The 16,672-nt window shown below is 38.4% G+C and overlaps 1 protein-coding gene across 2 annotated transcripts in view; it reads right to left on the bottom strand.

The window, feature by feature from the left end:
• micall2a (mical-like 2a) overlaps positions 1-16,672 on the bottom strand; it is a 35,143-nt gene that overhangs the window by 11,504 nt on the left and 6,967 nt on the right. The window contains exons 3-6 of one of the 2 annotated variants that reach the window (XM_088612279.1): positions 6,934-7,075; positions 5,592-5,779; positions 1,842-1,972; positions 704-1,270 (exon numbers count right to left, since the gene is read on the bottom strand). In XM_088612279.1, coding sequence (XP_088468405.1) covers positions 704-1,270; positions 1,842-1,972; positions 5,592-5,779; positions 6,934-7,075 — 1,028 coding nt within the window. The remainder of the gene's footprint in view (positions 1-703; positions 1,271-1,841; positions 1,973-5,591; positions 5,780-6,933; positions 7,076-16,672) is intronic. The other variant, XM_088612280.1, reaches the window with a different exon arrangement.

Here is a 16,672-nt window from a genome sequence, read left to right as displayed (position 1 = left end):
CCTAACCATGACTCAGTGGAAAATACTACAGTTCAACCTATGAAGTATAGATTACACATAAAGAACTACATGGCTTCAGAAACACACTTTGTGTAAATGTGCATTTATATATACGCAGCACTGTCTGTAGGGGGGCCAACTTTATGGAGCTTCAGATGAGCTCACGTCCCAACACATCTTGATACCACAAGAGGTCAGCGTTGCTTGCAAAATCATATTTAAGACATTTGCTGTGAAGAAACAATACTAACAGGTGATAGTCAGTATCCATACAGTACATCCTCCCCATACTGTATGTATTTATTATTATTTTTCAAGGATGCAAATCCAATTTTTCACTAAAAGATCAAACAATGTTAGCTGTGAATGTCCTAGCAAGCTTTTCAACAGATTTTATTGCACTTTCAGTTTCTATGCCAATGACAAAACCAGGGTGAAGTAAGTGTGGGATTTCAGAAGAAGGAAATGTTAATCACCACAAGTACTCCGAGCCCAAACTGTGTCTGCAGCAGACATCCCTGAAGAAACCGGGGAGTCTGAAGTTCAGATCCATCACAGAGCTTAACCCCCTGATGCCCAGCAAAATTATTCCTCCAAAGACGTTTTAGATCAGAAACAAAGAGAATTAGATCTGTTTACTAATTAGTTATCAGCAAGTACAAGTCATAATGTGCGATTACTCTTACTTCAGATGAGCACCTACCTGCTTTTGAGCTGAAATTCAGGCGTTTTCCCTCCTGCAACGGAAAGCGATGTGTTGTTGTTGTTGGCGTTTCCCTCAAGTGGTATTTTCTTTGCTAAAAAGGATCTAGCCTTGTCCTTTCTGTCGTCTGGGCTGACAGGTGACGTCACTCTGCTTGGGGCTTCTGCAGTGACGCCCGCTGATGGCCCCCTGTTGCTGGAAGGGTCCGGTGCCGTTGGCTGGCCAGACTGGAAGAACTTCTCCCGAGCTGCCTGGGTTTTCTGAGCCGAAGAAGTCCATGGCTTGGCAGTGGAGTTTGTATCACTGGGCTTGGTGCTCACAGGCACTGGGGTTGGCGTGAGGAATCGCGAAACTGGGGAGCTTTCGGTTTTAGGGGGCAAACACACAGTCGCAGCTTTAGGTGACACCGGGGTGCTCTTGTGTGCCCCCCCTCCAGTGAACATCGCAGAAAACGGGGGGCTCTTGGTGCTGTTCTGGGTTTTCTGATGTGTGGAACAAATGTAAGTCCCAGCTTCTGGACCAGGTTTATAGGTCCCAGAGAGAAGAATACTGGAGCACTCCTTGCACCTGTTCAAACATGAAAGGATTTTAAGTTAACTGCATTGACCACCTTTTCTGACTTAATATATACTGTATCAATACATATCTTCTTCATGGATTCTCGAAATGTACAAACCATTTATTTCTGACTAATATAAAATGAATAGCAATATGATTCTATAGATAAGGTAAATTTCCCTATTTTGTCATTGACCATAAGGACTACATAACTGTAATAACATTTTGATTGTTATTAAACTACTGTACAGTATGTTTGGCTGCTGCTTTGTCATCAGCACATGGTAATGTCCTGCTAGAGATTTCCAAAATAGTATATAACTGATACAAAAGTACCCCAAGCTGATTATTGTTTATAATTTCAGGAACAAATTGATACATAAAATATATAGGCTTAGGCTTTGGTCCAAGAAATATTTGGTCCAAGAAATATATCCTGAGCATTTCTCTTGAAATAGCCTTAAAACAAGTGCCACAAAAGTCTTGATTCAATAAAAGAATAATGAAAAAAACTTTAAAGATATGCTGATACTCAACATACAGTTACGTTATTAAAAAAACACTGAAGATGGAGTCTCACTTGAAACAATTCCTGTGATAGAGCTTTCCGTCCACAAGGTGGCGCTGTACCAGGTGAACATGATTCTTGCACACTGCACAAGTACTGCTGAGGCTTGCCTTTTTATTAGAGCTTTCAACCAAAACCTGCTTCTGGACAGAAAAAGGAGAACTATTTCAGGTTTACATCTGTGGAGTTTCTGTTTGCTCAAAGAAGCTTTGTGCACTTCTCTCAAAAAAACAAAAAAACACTTGGCTCATAATGCCCAGACACTTTGAAACAGAACAGGGCTTTAAAATTTCTCTGTAAAAATTCAGAGTAAAGCATAATTTCTACTAAACTCATTATACTGCTTCATTACTGCATTTGATCTGACGATATAATTGTTCTGTAAGAATGTGAAATGTGAAATGTGAAAATGTGAAAAAATAAAATGTGAACTCATTTTTATTTTACTTGTTCACAGCCATCTGAAAAATCTTTTCCAAAACCTGTGGCTTATTGATTAAAGTATAATCCTAGCTTGCACTGATCACCGATCTAATGTGTTTGTCTGTAAAAGGAATGGGGCACAAATGATTTCAGCAGGAATTTTGCAAAACAAGTGGATAATTTAAGATAATGTCAAAGGCAACGTTCAAATAATATTTGACAGATCCAAATGAAATTTAAAAAATATTTGAGATGTTTTTTTAAATAGCTATTATTTACAGTAGTCTTTGATCCTAGTATTATCTGGCCCTGACCAGTTTTCTAAACAGCAATACTTGTTTAGAGATCATTTAGTGCCCAGTTTACACATTACATTCCTTCAGTTTTAAGACAAAATTGAAAACTTGTTCTACATCAAAAATGTCCAGAGATTATTAGGCGAGGTGGCAATTCTGTTTACAATAGGGTTAAGAACTGTAAAATGGAGAACAATTGTTTTTTGTTTCTACACAGAGGAACCACACACATAATTTGTAATGTGCCAAAAACAGATTTCAAAAAACAAAATCACCATGAGAAGCACAAACCAAATCTACAGTGCTGGGAAAAGCTTTCAGTCCTTGCACAGATTTCACATTTTGTTGCTTTAAAGCTTGCAGTCATGACTCTTTGAAGCAGTAATTATTTTTTTATATAAACAACATAATTCCACACATTCAAAGCAAAAACAAAAGAAGAATACATAATTATTATGAATCTTTCACTGTGACAACCCTAAATTTAGATGCACAAAACTTAGTTAAAATAGTTAGCTAAGTGACTTCTATCTGTGTTCACAAAATCGAACCATAAAAGAATAAATACATTTGAATTTTTCTCAAAGAACTGTACATGTTGAATGACCCAAGCTGCTCTGAACTTAGAAAAAGTTCTACAAGTGTATTTTATTCAGCGTTTTCTGTAAGTGCTCACATAGAGGTCTGAGGTACCAAAGCACATCCAGCTGTGTTAGTATTGTCTTAATTTTACCGAAGACCACAATAGACTCGGCCGTGTCACACCCAATAGTTCACAGAGCCAGGAAGCTGTTCTGTTCGAGAAGGCAGTTCCTCTAATTACCCTTTGGGATAACATAATAAAACCTCAGTGTAAAAATAGCAAAACAAGCTGTTTATTATGCTTTACTTGTCACAATACACCAGGAAAACATAATACTAAAAAAACATTTTCACTACGTATGAACTTGCGGCCACTACATGGTAAAACATACATTCCTCGGTATGACTGTGCAAAACCTTATGCTGCAGGCAGGGTCATACAGACCTTAAAAAAGTGGACTGCGAAGAAGGAAGAATGACCTACTGTATTATTGGGGTCAGATTTACAAGCTGGGTATACTGGATATCCAGTGCAGCTCAGACACTATTCCTACATCCATACACAGTTTAACTTCCTTGGTAAAGGAAATTGCATTAGCTACAGTATAATAAATATTCTAATAATTTGATCTAATAATTGGGTATTGGGTGGCACAGTGGTGCAGCGGTTACCATCTGGATCGGAGCTTCTATATTCTCCCCAAGGTTGCATGGGTTTCCAGTCCAAAGGACACAGTGGTAGCTCATTTGGCTTTTGTAACAATTGGCCCTGCTGTGAGTATATGCGTGTTTGCACCCGTGTGTGCCCCGTGATGAACTTGCGTCCCAGCCAGGGCGTGTCCTGCCTTGCGCCCGCTGCGTGCCGGTGGCCCTGTGACCCTGCATTGGAGCAAAGGAGCCAGGAAATGGCTGAATGGATGGATTGTGACACGATTCCGCTCTTCATGTTTGCACACTCTCACAGTTATGGTGTTGAAGGGTTGCTTCACAGGTGTTACTTCAGTACGAAGGCTCAGGAAAATGACTGAAGGCAGTAGTATAACAGTACTTCCCCTTCCACTCAACTAAGTGATATTAGTCATGTATGAGGTTACAGCAGGAAGCTATATCAGCGTGAGGGCAGCAAAGGAACAAGCAGAGGTTAACTCCAAGATGGAAAATAGGAAGAAGTAAAGTTTTGGCTGTTGCGCTTTCTTCAAAGTGTCTGGCCAGGCGTCACGTAAAAAAAGGATCCGCGGCTGAAACTTTGTTTTTTTTTCTTTCTGCTGTTCAGTGTAGAATAAATCTCTGCTTGTTTGTTTCTAAATTAGACCGAGCCGGACAATGTGCCTGGGAAAGGAGAGGGCTCCTGTTCGGACCCATTTTTTCTAGAAAGTTGATACACCGACGTCTTCACAGTATAACATTGAGCACTTCTGTACTCCAGAAAAACTTATAATAGTGCTACACACATATAGAAAGAATTGTACAAAGACTGTTTCACAAAGAACATCCCCAAGGAACACTTGTCATAATTGAAACTAAATTAGTCTCAATATAGATGAAACAAGAAGAATAAAAGCTATCTAAACAGTAGAACTAAAATTTAGAAATAAGAAACGGAGCTAATTTCAGTGGCACATTAAACTTGCCTTTTATTACACCTGCTTAATCAGGTTTCAATTAGGGAAAAGTCACGAACCCTCTGGCCCTCAGATCACCTGAAGTGCTTCAGGTTAATGTAATACCACATGTAAAGATCACAGCAGCTTTGAGCTCCTCTACATTAATTATATTATTCATCTGAAAGAAGCTGTAACAAAACTTCCCCCTATCAAGACTTGCATCCCATGACTCTTAACTAGCAAAATGTTAAAAGTCCTCTTGAAAATTCAATCATTGCTAATCTGTACAGTGAGGTGCTTTAACACAATAAAACCCGCTCCAAGGGAGGTTGAATACAGTGTCGTGAGTGTCAGCCCAAGCCTTTCTAGCACACCCAAAATCCCCCATAAAATTAAAACCAGCTTTCTCCCAGTTCTTCATCTCTACGCCCAGTTTTTCCAGCAACATCTGTTGTTTTGAATACCGACATAAGCCCCCTGCATGTCATAATGCCAGACTAACAGATCCTACTGTATTTATCAGATTCAAATACTTCTGCAAACACTGGCGAAGCAGATTTAAGACATATAGTATATAAATCATCCTCCTATCATCATGCAACCAGCCAATTACACCTTTACCAAACTACCGCCCATCCAGTCCAAACCATCCCCATCTCGCATGTTCGCCATTTTCTCAGGTCCAACAATTTTCAAGGGGTGGAGGATGCTGAGCCCATGTCTGTTTAGTTACAACAGCAGCACTGTTTAATGCTCTCCGTGTTGTCACGTACATATTATCCCCCTCTTAAGATTGTTTCCTCTAAGATGGCAGGGCTTCGCACGCAGATATTGCCAGAAAAGAGGAATAACCTTACTTTGTCAGCATCCCCAGCTGGTGCGGGGGAGGGTTTTGATGGTTTTGCGACGGTGACGGATGCAGGTGGTCGGTTTTCTGCTGCAGACTGAGGTGGGTGGGGTTTAGCAAACACCGGCTGATTCTTCTTCCCAGATGGCTCCTCCTTCGACACTTCGGCCGGTCTCTTAATTCCCGCCATTCCCCCAACTAAAAGAAGAGAAGAGATACAGTCGAGTGCGTCCTGTACCGTTTCCGATTGTATATGGGCACGAGAATATAAATATATACAGTATATATATATAGTGCACTATTCTGCTTTAACTTTAATTACAAATTAAAATCCATAAAAGCGAATGAACGTTGCGTTTAATGGATGTAAAAACTTCATATGTTGGTCTATTTTCTTTTGTTTACACAGATTTACAGATAAAACAAAATATTTTCCAGTACTAACAAAAATCTTATTTTTTTATGAATACTAAGAATTTATCTGTTTGGCATCTGTTTCATAAATCACAAATAGGCCTACCTGCACGAGACAATTCCCAGACTAAGATATTGTAAGGAATATAATTTGACCAACTGTTTATGAAAGGAACCTACTGATCTATTAACATCATTTACAAGCTGAAATATGTTAGACCTTGTATTAATGATATACAATTCTTGTGACTAGTAAAATCAGATGGCTCTACTTCCTTTAAAAAAAAAACTTTCAGGCTTTGCAACAGTTTAAAGGTCTGAGCAGTTTACAGACTTCTTTTTGATAAGAACACGCACACAAGCAGGAAATACAACTGCCAATTTGGCTCTGACAAAAATATAAATTAAAACTATTACACTCTGCTCCAAAGTCTCTTTTCTCCATTTCTACTTACATGTACTAAATGTGGTAGCTTGCTTTTTAAGTCACTTACCTTTATTGACCTTTTTAGCTTTGTTATACTCAGTGTGTTACCTATAGCTAATAGGCACTCTCTCTCTCAACAGAGCACATATATTAAATCACTTAAGTGCTTTCAGAAACTACTGGTAACAAACTAAAAAACAGAAAGAGTTAGAAAGAAAGTTTGAGATAAGCCTATTCCTGATTATGGTAGAGATCTCCAGAAAGTGATTCGATCTGAATGTCCAATTAAATAATTTCCGGCACAATGCCATTTTACCTTATTAACAAAATAACAAATTTGACAATAAAAAAAAGAAAAATGACACAAAAGCACACATGATGGTTGATCTCTGCACTCAGCCTTGTTAGAGAGTGTGAAGAAAAGCTTATGGGATAAAAACAGTTGAATTTACAAAAAAGGGAATATGAGTAAACCTAAACAAATCGAAACTTCAAATGAAGAGAACCTTACTCGGCGATCGGCCATGAAAGTAGTTATAATACTGTGACACGTAAGTGAGAATGCTGAGCCTATCAGGAACTCTCAAAGCCACCATATCTTCTGCATCCAGCAGTGCTGGGATTCCTAGCTCTTCATCTGCAACACGGAAGGCCTACAAAACAAAGTGCAAAAAAATGGTGTTAATGCAGCTAAAGATTACAAATCAAAAGAGTGGAAATATCAACAATGCCACCGGTACTTGTAAATAATTGAACTTTTTTCTATGCTGTATAAGCAGGTCCACAGACAATTGATTGGACTGACTTGAAATAGGTAAATTCATTATTTAATTCATTATTAGATGCTGTCTTGTGGGATTCTGTCCCAGCTCTCTTGTACAGCCCGGACAACCAGGTGCCTGTTCTTTGGTCTCTGAGCTCTAGATACTGCATGGCCTCCAGCTCGTCCCACACATATTCAGCTGGGGCCAAATCTGACCAGTACAGCGCCCTCAGCACAGCTCATCTTTCTGGAAAGCCTTCTTGACATAAGCAGCACCAGGATGTGTGTAGAGTAGCTTGATTACTTGCTACTCTTAATGCAGACTGATCCTGAGGTGACAGGATCAGCCTGCATTAAGAGTAGCAAGTAATCAAGTGATCGATACTGTGCTGTGCAATCAAATTGTCATCTGTCTCTTCAAGTGCAGCTCTTTAGCAGCTTAATACTCCAAGCCATAGTGTCACTTCCTGGACCTTCCTGCTATTGGTCTGTAGTAAAACATCAAACAAATCATTCTGCACGTCTGTGCTGCACTCACTGATATTGGCGAGTCCACCAGAACTGTTTCACCAGCACAGCACACAGATTGCACAAAGCTATTCTTCTCTTCTCAGCAGCCTTGATGTTCAGCTGGTCACAATGAGGTGATTTAGTGATTATGCTATAGTCACATGAATATATCACGGTCTTATTATTCATATCATGAATCATCACAAAATTAAAATGAAGCCAAAAATACTTAAATCAATATCCAAAAATCTGTAAGCTATATATATGCATACGGTACATAAATAGAATTGGCGCCTTTCTTTTGCTACTCTGTACGTCTTCTTTCTTGGTTACACTACGTTATAGCCTGTGAGATTCCCTCAAACAAGTGTTTAAAAACTTAGTTTTAAAGCTCTTAAACTCATGTGATATCAAGAAGTTTTAAACTGGTATAAACCTAAGCTGCATTAATTTAGAAACTGTTTCTCAACCATTCTTTTTAACCACAGCTTAGTATTTTTTAGTACACTTTGGTAAGAAAGCTTAACCTCATATCTGCATAATATCACAACGTTCAAAGTTCATATTTAAATAATCTGATGATTTTAGGAGCTGCTCCTCTCTTCTTCAAACCTTCTAATGGAGCCCATTTAAATACAAAAAAAACAGAAAAAGCATGCTGAGAATGACTGGACAGGCTGAGTAATGAACAGCAGATTTCCCTTTGTTGCGCATGAAAAGGAATAAAGTGATAATAGGACATTGTTTTGTAAGAAGAGTGTCATTGTTTTCCACATTTTAAAGGGCAGCAGTGTGACTGGTGGGTCTTCAGCAGGACGCTGTGGATCGTTAATAGTTATGTTAATTGTGGGTGGCTGGGAAAGAGTGTCTTAACAGCTGCAAGAGATCTCTTCCCCCAAACTGAGCAGGAGACAGTCAGAAACATAAACACTGATGAGTTCAAGAGCACAGGCTTGGTAACAGGAAACACTGCCTGTAACTAAACACACACTGCACACATATCAATACACCCTCTTCATAATACATGGAGGAGAACTTACCGCAGATTGTGTGACAGGCATTACGATATAACAACATAAACACAGTATTAGGTATCTGCTAAGCTCCTGGAACCTAAAACAATTTACTATGATCTTTTACCTTATCCTCTCTTTTTGGTTAACTCTTAGAAGAGGATTATTAACCATTTTATCTACACCAAAAAAAGTCAAAGAAACCTTTATTGTGCATCTCAAAAGAAGTTAGGACTTACCTCAATTGCAAAATCAACCAACATTCACAACTTATTATTAATGAGCCATCCATAATTTAAAGTACCATCCATTTGCTATGTATTACACCCACACCATATCCTTTTTTGAATCTATGACAGAAATATCCACAAAAGCCTAATTGCTGCAGATTCAAGGTCATTATTTTTTAAAAGCATGGGACACAAAAACGTTTCCAAAGCTACTTGTTTAAATTTATGTTTATTCTGATATTTTTATTTTTCTGACTGTTTTCCATTAAATATCCATTCTGGGGCACAGAGTAATCCCCACAAATGGCACAGAATCTGTATTGGACATTTTCTCAGAGGCTGCACGTACAGAATGGACAAGAAAATAAGGTGCTTCATAAACACATACCATCAGCACCAATGATTTCTGCTAAAGCAGTCTATGGACAAACTACATGTGTAAGACTAATTGAGCTTTTCTGTCTTTAGTGCAAAAATAGTTATTTATAAACATGAAAGTATTCATTGTTTACGGTGCAGTGAAAGATGTAGAAAGAAATTAAACAAAACATGGAGGAGGCAGCCTTGGCAGTATACTGTATAAACCTCTCTGTAATCCGTGTATCAAGTAGCACAGCCCTGAGAAGACTGCAATAGTCATTTAAAATTTATATGTTAGTATACTAGCTTTTGAGATCCTTTTTTTACTAGCTACATAGTAAGTGATATTTGATCGTGCATGCTTCATTAAATTAAGATACTATACACCTGAAAATCTTTTGTTTGGCACGAAGCATCTTTCACAGATGCAAGTGGTTATAGAATGCTCTAATAAGTGGAAATATTCAGTTTGAGAGACCGCAGCAGGAGGGTTTATGACAATCACAGGACATGCGGTATCGAGGATGACTGTGACTGACAACGCCAACATAGGACCCACACATTTTCTGGCCCTGAAAAGCTAGCTCTTTTCAGTGCCATCACTTTGATTTTACATTCTTCGGGTCTTAAAGTGCAGGACTTTTTCTCAGATTTTTCTTCCCACCGGTACAGACTAAAGTCTTACGCTCAAAAGAGTTAAGATTGATGTCGTGTTTTTTCCAGTTGTCCTATCGCTGAGGAGCTTCCTTTGTCTGCTCCACAGGTGCAATTGGCGTAGCTAAGCTGGAACAAGAGGACTGGAGTCTAACACCTGGACATGGCCAACTCAATGGAGCTGAAGATGAAAATGGCTTCAGCATTGATGTCAGGGCCTCAGTCCTCCCACTCTTGTTCACTCATGGAAACGACATGACCCCAGCTCTCCTGGAGTTGCCTTTAAGTTGTTCATGTTTCAGACAAGTACAGTATAATAGGAATGATTACTGCATGATCAACCATCGGTTTGGTTTGTCTTGATGTTGTGATCCACAAGCAACTGCTTCCTCATGTAGGATGCACTTGCAGATCACAGGTGATGCTGGGTTTCTTTGTCAATAACCACTTTCTGTGAAAGATCACTCTCAGAGTAGCCTACAAGGTGTACTATGCCAGATTCAAGTAATGCTTTACCACCTTTAAAGGGATTACATTCACTTTGAGCATCTCTGAATCTTTTCAGATCATTGGCATCATGTCAGACCAATGATATCAACATATGTTTTCATAATACAGAAATACAACAACATCTTGTCATCTTTTTTGTTCCAGTAACACAAGTCAATCCAGTTTCCTATAGTTTAGACAGTCACAAGTGAAACATAAATACATGCACACAGAACCCAAATTCTATTCCAGCTGGAAAGCTTGAGTCTGCAAAAAGAAGATAAAGTAAAATGTTTTGTACGGAGGAAAAGTCTCTGTAGTGCAGAGCCAGAGAATTTGAAAAAAAGCTTACTGATGCATTGACAGTCTGCATTTTTATCCACTGAACCAGGAAATTAGAGACAGAATGAAGATCCGTTTTAACATAAGGAAACAGTCAGTGTGAACATGGACACGGCGAAACATTTCAGGTTCTGCAACAACCCTCTACGTGCTTGGTGTAGCATAAAGAATTGATTCCCCTAGCTGCTGTACTGCTGAAGCAAGGCTGTAAGGATACAAAGGAAAAAAACAAACTTCACAGATTTTCTGTGTGAATCATTTGGCTCCCAACAGTTCTACAGCTTTTTCCCCGACACCAAAGGAAAGAAAGACAGCATTGACATCAGGCCAGTGTGGCTGACAAAGTTTTCCCATTAATAGAAGGGGCTATCCAATGTGAAATATCCTGGAATGCCTCCCCTATAATCTCTGTCTTGTTACATTTCTGACAACAGTTATGAGCATTTCACAAAACTCTAGTGTATAAACATCAGAAAAGAGAATCACTGCTTCAGTCAAAACGAACCAATGACCTTAATTAAACAGTATTGTTTAAAAGGTGGAAAAATAATGACTCAGGCTTCACGTAATCCGCAGAGTAAATTCCCATTATTTTTTTAAGGCTTTCTGCTCTTGGTTGAACTCATTCAATCAGCCAAGTTGGACTTAACACATCTACTACTCCAGCTGCAGTTTACACTCACGAGGTGAAAAAATAACTAACATCCTTAGTGTTCTGTTTGCTGAATACAGATTTTAAATTCACCATCTAACATTCATTTACAAAGCTACTACCAGACAGTGTCATTTTCAGAATCACCACCAATTATTCTAAAACTTACAGCAGCAAATTTACTATATATATCAGTGTTGTTCCTTAACGTAAGAGGCTCAATGGCAATTCACTAAAAGTACATTTTAAATCAGCTAGTTATATATAACAAAAATAATTCCGGTTACAATTGATTTATATTTTTGTGGTTTCAACTCGAGGCTGCTTTAAAGTCGCACACTGTGTGGCTTCAATTTAAATTCCAGATGTTTTGAAAGAGGGACTGAACAGATGTAATATCGGGTCCAGCCCAGGAGTCCCTTCATCACTCCTAATCAGTGCACTCAGCGCTGAATACATCACAAACACATTGCTTTGGGATGAAAGTAATTATTCAGGGCTAGATTGATTTACTGTTACCTGCACTTATAAATGTAGCTTTTCAGTAGATTCTGTTTGAAAAAGGTGTAGAACCAGTCTAGTTTCTTTTTTCAAAACCCAATACGCATGTTACTACAAAGAACCCACTAGTCTACACTAAGTTACAGGAAGTAATATATACTAGTGTATTCTCTGCAATGCCACCTACACAAGGATGGTATTATGTTTACAACTTTCCATTCGGCAAGTTTCCATTCATCTTGTAGGTCTTACAGTTGTTGAAGTTTAAGACAAAGGATCCTTATACATTCTTCACACCACAGTTGTGAGGCTGAAAAGACCTCAGGGAACTTCTTTCTGAGGAAGTTTTTTGTCTAAGAAATTTTGCCGTGATGCATTATGGGATAAAGCCCATTCAGTTCCTTAACTGCTTCATTTGGCAGACTTTTCTTGTTTTGTACAAAGCCTAACTTGTACAAGAACGAGAAGAATAAACAGCTGAAAAGGGGGGGGTCGGATGAAGATTAAATAACAGCCATTCAGGGAAGGCAGCTGATAGTCTGCCAAATTGCTGCCAATATAAAGAAATATCCAAGGAAAGTAAGGACAGGATTTGTATCGCTCATTTAGAAAATGCATGCGGCAGCTTGTCATCGTAATCGTTTGTTAACATCAGGAATTTGTTTTCTCGGGACAAATTTACTTTCATTTTGTCTCGACTTCACGGCTTGCAGGGAAAACTGTTTTGTGGTTCCTCCATTGTTATCGACAACCTAAATGGTTTACAAATGAATTAAAATGCAGAGTTTTCATTTGGGTTATTTTTGATACTTCAGGACAAGATTTTTTAATCTTGCATTTCATATTATAACACCCCCAACAACAAGTAGCCTGAAAATAATCTCTCATTGCTATTTACTAACTATGTGCAATATGAATAATACGTTTTATCCTACAATTTCCTATATTTATTATTTATGGTGGAGTTCACCTAAGAGTGAATCAGAACAATCAATGGTAAAAATGTGTCTCCTCTGAACACCTATGCCTATGGAACAGATAATTAGCCAGGAAAACAATCTTATAAAATCTTAAACAGCCTTAAGATCTTCAGTACAAGCCCTTGAACCATGAAAGTTCAATTCCAGAACACCCCAACCACATCAGGAAATATTAAGCAGGCTTTCTGTAAAAAATACAGAAGTTATCAAATTGGCAGTACATTAACATACCAGGATTTGTTACAACAAACTGAGATAGAAGACCCAAAACACACAAAACTGTTATTTACAGACTACTACAGTATGTAGAGTTGGAAGAACTACCAGACTAAACCATCACTTTCAACCTTAAACACTGTGTATCACTGACCAATCCTATTAACACTCCAAATCAGACACAAACCTTTCATCTTGGAAACAAAGTAATGTTTTAATAATGTAAAAATAATCCTCCCCAAGTAAACTTGCACTCTGTGATGTTGAAAAGAAACAACTGTCTGGCACCTTAACTGGAATGTACTGTATCTAAATAAATCCAAGTAAAACATGTAATCAAATTAAACATTTCCACAGATATGAAAAATACAGCCTCTTTCCCTAAATGTAAGCGGAGTTCCAATATGACACCCAGTATCCAATAGGTTCTGGTTCATCAATGAGGAATTTAAAAGATTTTCTTCAGTTCCAAACCCCCTCTGCAGTCCAAAAGACAGGAGCTCGCTCACTCAAATAAGAGGTCACTCTCGTTCCGATCTTCCCCCTTTTTCGCAAACTCTGTTTTAAGTATAATATTATTCACATGAGCTTATGTGGCCAGTTCCAGTCTTAAAAGATGTCAAGCCATCTAGTATCTGCACTCCTCTGGGGCCTGCTTCTGTGATCAGAACCCCAAGCTGTGCAAATACACTCTATCTACAGTAGCGACTCAGATTACACTTGTGTGGATCTCCAAGATGAAAGAAAATAAAAATGAGAAAATGTCAACACCATCACAGAATAAAAAAATGAAATAATTGTAATAATAAAAACATAAACTGTATATCTAAATAAATCCAAAACAATATTAAGCTGACAATAACCAGGGCCCAAACAATTGCACCCACAAGCGACATGAAGTTAAAAATTTAATCATCCCATTTCTCTTCTCAAAATATGCTTCAGCATTGTTTCGGTATTAATCACTCTCTTTCACTCTCTTTCATGTGATCAAAGGCACACGATTCTTACATGCTAAAAATTGCCTTATTAATGTCCATTTCTTAGCTGGATGATTTCTTGGCATGATAAACTACTTTGTTCATTCTAGCAGTATGGACGCCAGCGCAACTGTGGTTCAAGCAATATTGGAACATGTAATTCTAAAGCACTAATTCCATCTTGTGGTGTGCATTGTATATCTGCTCATATTTCAAGCCAAAGCTACACAAATAACAGGATTTGTGGGAAGTGGATAATGTTTTTTAGAAATTGGTCATAGTAAAGTACATTTTTGGTCAAATACCAAAAGTATGTATGTCATTTTGCGCTGTCACTGGAAGAAAAAGGTGGAGCCGTATTCAACATTCTTCTTCAACATAATTCTTTCCTTGATGAAATCAGCTGATTATTGTTTGACTGTTTCACAGTTCCCCTTTTGTAAAAAAGCAGTACAATGGTAAGATGTGAAGAAATAAGGTCATGTGCACATACCATCTTGTGTGCAAAAGGTGAAGGATCCCAAAACAGAGGTCTCAGAGGTGAAGTATTGTGAGACGTTTAACCACTTCATTTTGTGAAGCAATTAAATACTTATCTAACATTTCCAAACTAGCTGATTTTTTGTAAGTGAAAATGACATCAATGTTTTAAACAATAAAACAAGTTTTCTGTTACTTCAGTAAAAAACATAAAAAAAGAAAAAAATAAGAAGATGTTTTGTTAAACTAAGAACGTCCTGATTTAGGCTGATCAAACAGTTACTAAAGACAAATGTGATAGAAAAGGGTGAAGTTATAAGTTACATTTAAACCTAACTTTCATTCCAAATTTCAGGAACACATCTTATCCCCAGAATCAAACTGAACATTAAATAAAGAATGATGGTAGATTAAGGGAGAGTATAAAAGCAGTTTTGGCTGTTATGTTAGTTTATGTGTAGCAATGTATCACCCGATCTATGAGTAACAAGTGCATTGAAGTGCCGTACCCCTTTGTAAGTGGTGTTTCTCCATCAGCTTGAATACAAGCATGCAAACAGCATGGCGCCAATTGACAGAACTCCTATATTTAATGAAGAAAATCCAAATAATGGTCACACACATACAAATATATATATTTATATGTTCTTTCATTACTGATTAAGCAAAACATGTTTATTTAACAGAAGCTTAGGGATCCCTATGTGCAAGACATTCAATAAACAGTGGCACATCATATAGTTACTAATCAGTCTCTTAGGAATTTTTGCCCATTCTTCCAATACTGCTTCAGCTGCTCCAGATCTGTTGTCTGTCTTGCATGAACAGCTCGCGTCAGATCTTGCAACATTTTTATTGGGCCAAGATCTGGACTTTGTCTTGGCCATTCCAAAACACAAAATTCCTTCCTTTTAATCCATTCTTTCGTAGATGTGCTAAAATGTTCAGGATCTTTATCATGCTGAAGGACCCTTTTTTTTTTTGCTCAACTTCCTCCTTCAGAATATTGTGGTCTGACTCTGAAACCACTGTTCCCTCAATGACAGCGAGTTGTTCAGGTCTATGGGCAGGAAAACAGCCCCAAGCCATGACAATCCCTTCACCGTGCCTGACAGTGGGGATGATCTTATTTTGGTTGTAGGTGCTCAAGAAACATGGCATTTTCTGTTGTGGCCAAAAAGACCGATTTAAGGTTCATCTGTCCCGAGAACATTCTTCAAAAACCTATAGAAGCATTCAGATGATCTTTTGCAGACTTAAAGACAAACAGCAATGTTCTTTTTTGAGAGCAAAGCTCGCCTCCTGGCCACCCTCCCATGAATGTCATTGTTTAGAGAAAATGATATATGTAATAGAAAAACAAGAAGGTAAATAAGAATTAGTGCAAGTGCAAAAGGCTCAATAGCTTGGTCAACGAGGTAAGTATAACCAGCTACTAAAATAATTACGTACCATGTTGACCAATTAAAGAGCCAATTACCAGGACAAAGTGTGGGAGGCCCTCTACTACATAAAAGTGAGAAACCTAGTGAATTTGATGTTACCCATTCAGGTTAGTGTAACGCGCCATGCAGGATCTAAAGACAAATCACAGGACCTCAGGAAGTGTTGTAAGTGCTCATCAGTCTGGAGAGGAATATAAAACAACAGCCATTTTTTTGGGAATTCATCAGTCTACTGTCAGACAAACGAAGCAAACTTAAGACCATGGTGACTGCAGACAGATGTGGATGTCCTTCAGAATTATTCCACAGAGCAACCAGAAAACTCATACAGGATGTCCAAAAGAACCCCAAGACCACATCCACAGATCTCCAGGATTCTCCTGCTGAAGCTGACGCCCATGCTAACAAGCCATGATACCGTCTGGCTCCCCTTCCCCTCACCCCTGCACTGACGGTCTCATCGTCATCAGTGATAACACCTACAAGAGTGATGTCATCCACACACTTCATTAGTTTGCCGGATGAGTCACTGGAGGTGCGGTTGTTGGTGTACAAGGAATAGAGAAAAGGGGAAAACACGCATCCTTGCTGTAAAGAAGTATTCAAAAACAGTCTGACAAACAAGGGCTGAGCCA

This window comes from Lepisosteus platostomus, chromosome 19, assembly GCF_059453375.1.
Source record: "Lepisosteus platostomus isolate fLepPlt1 chromosome 19, fLepPlt1.hap1, whole genome shotgun sequence".
NCBI classification, from domain to species: domain Eukaryota; kingdom Metazoa; phylum Chordata; class Actinopteri; order Semionotiformes; family Lepisosteidae; genus Lepisosteus; species Lepisosteus platostomus.
This window is presented reverse-complemented; position numbering and strand designations above follow the sequence as displayed.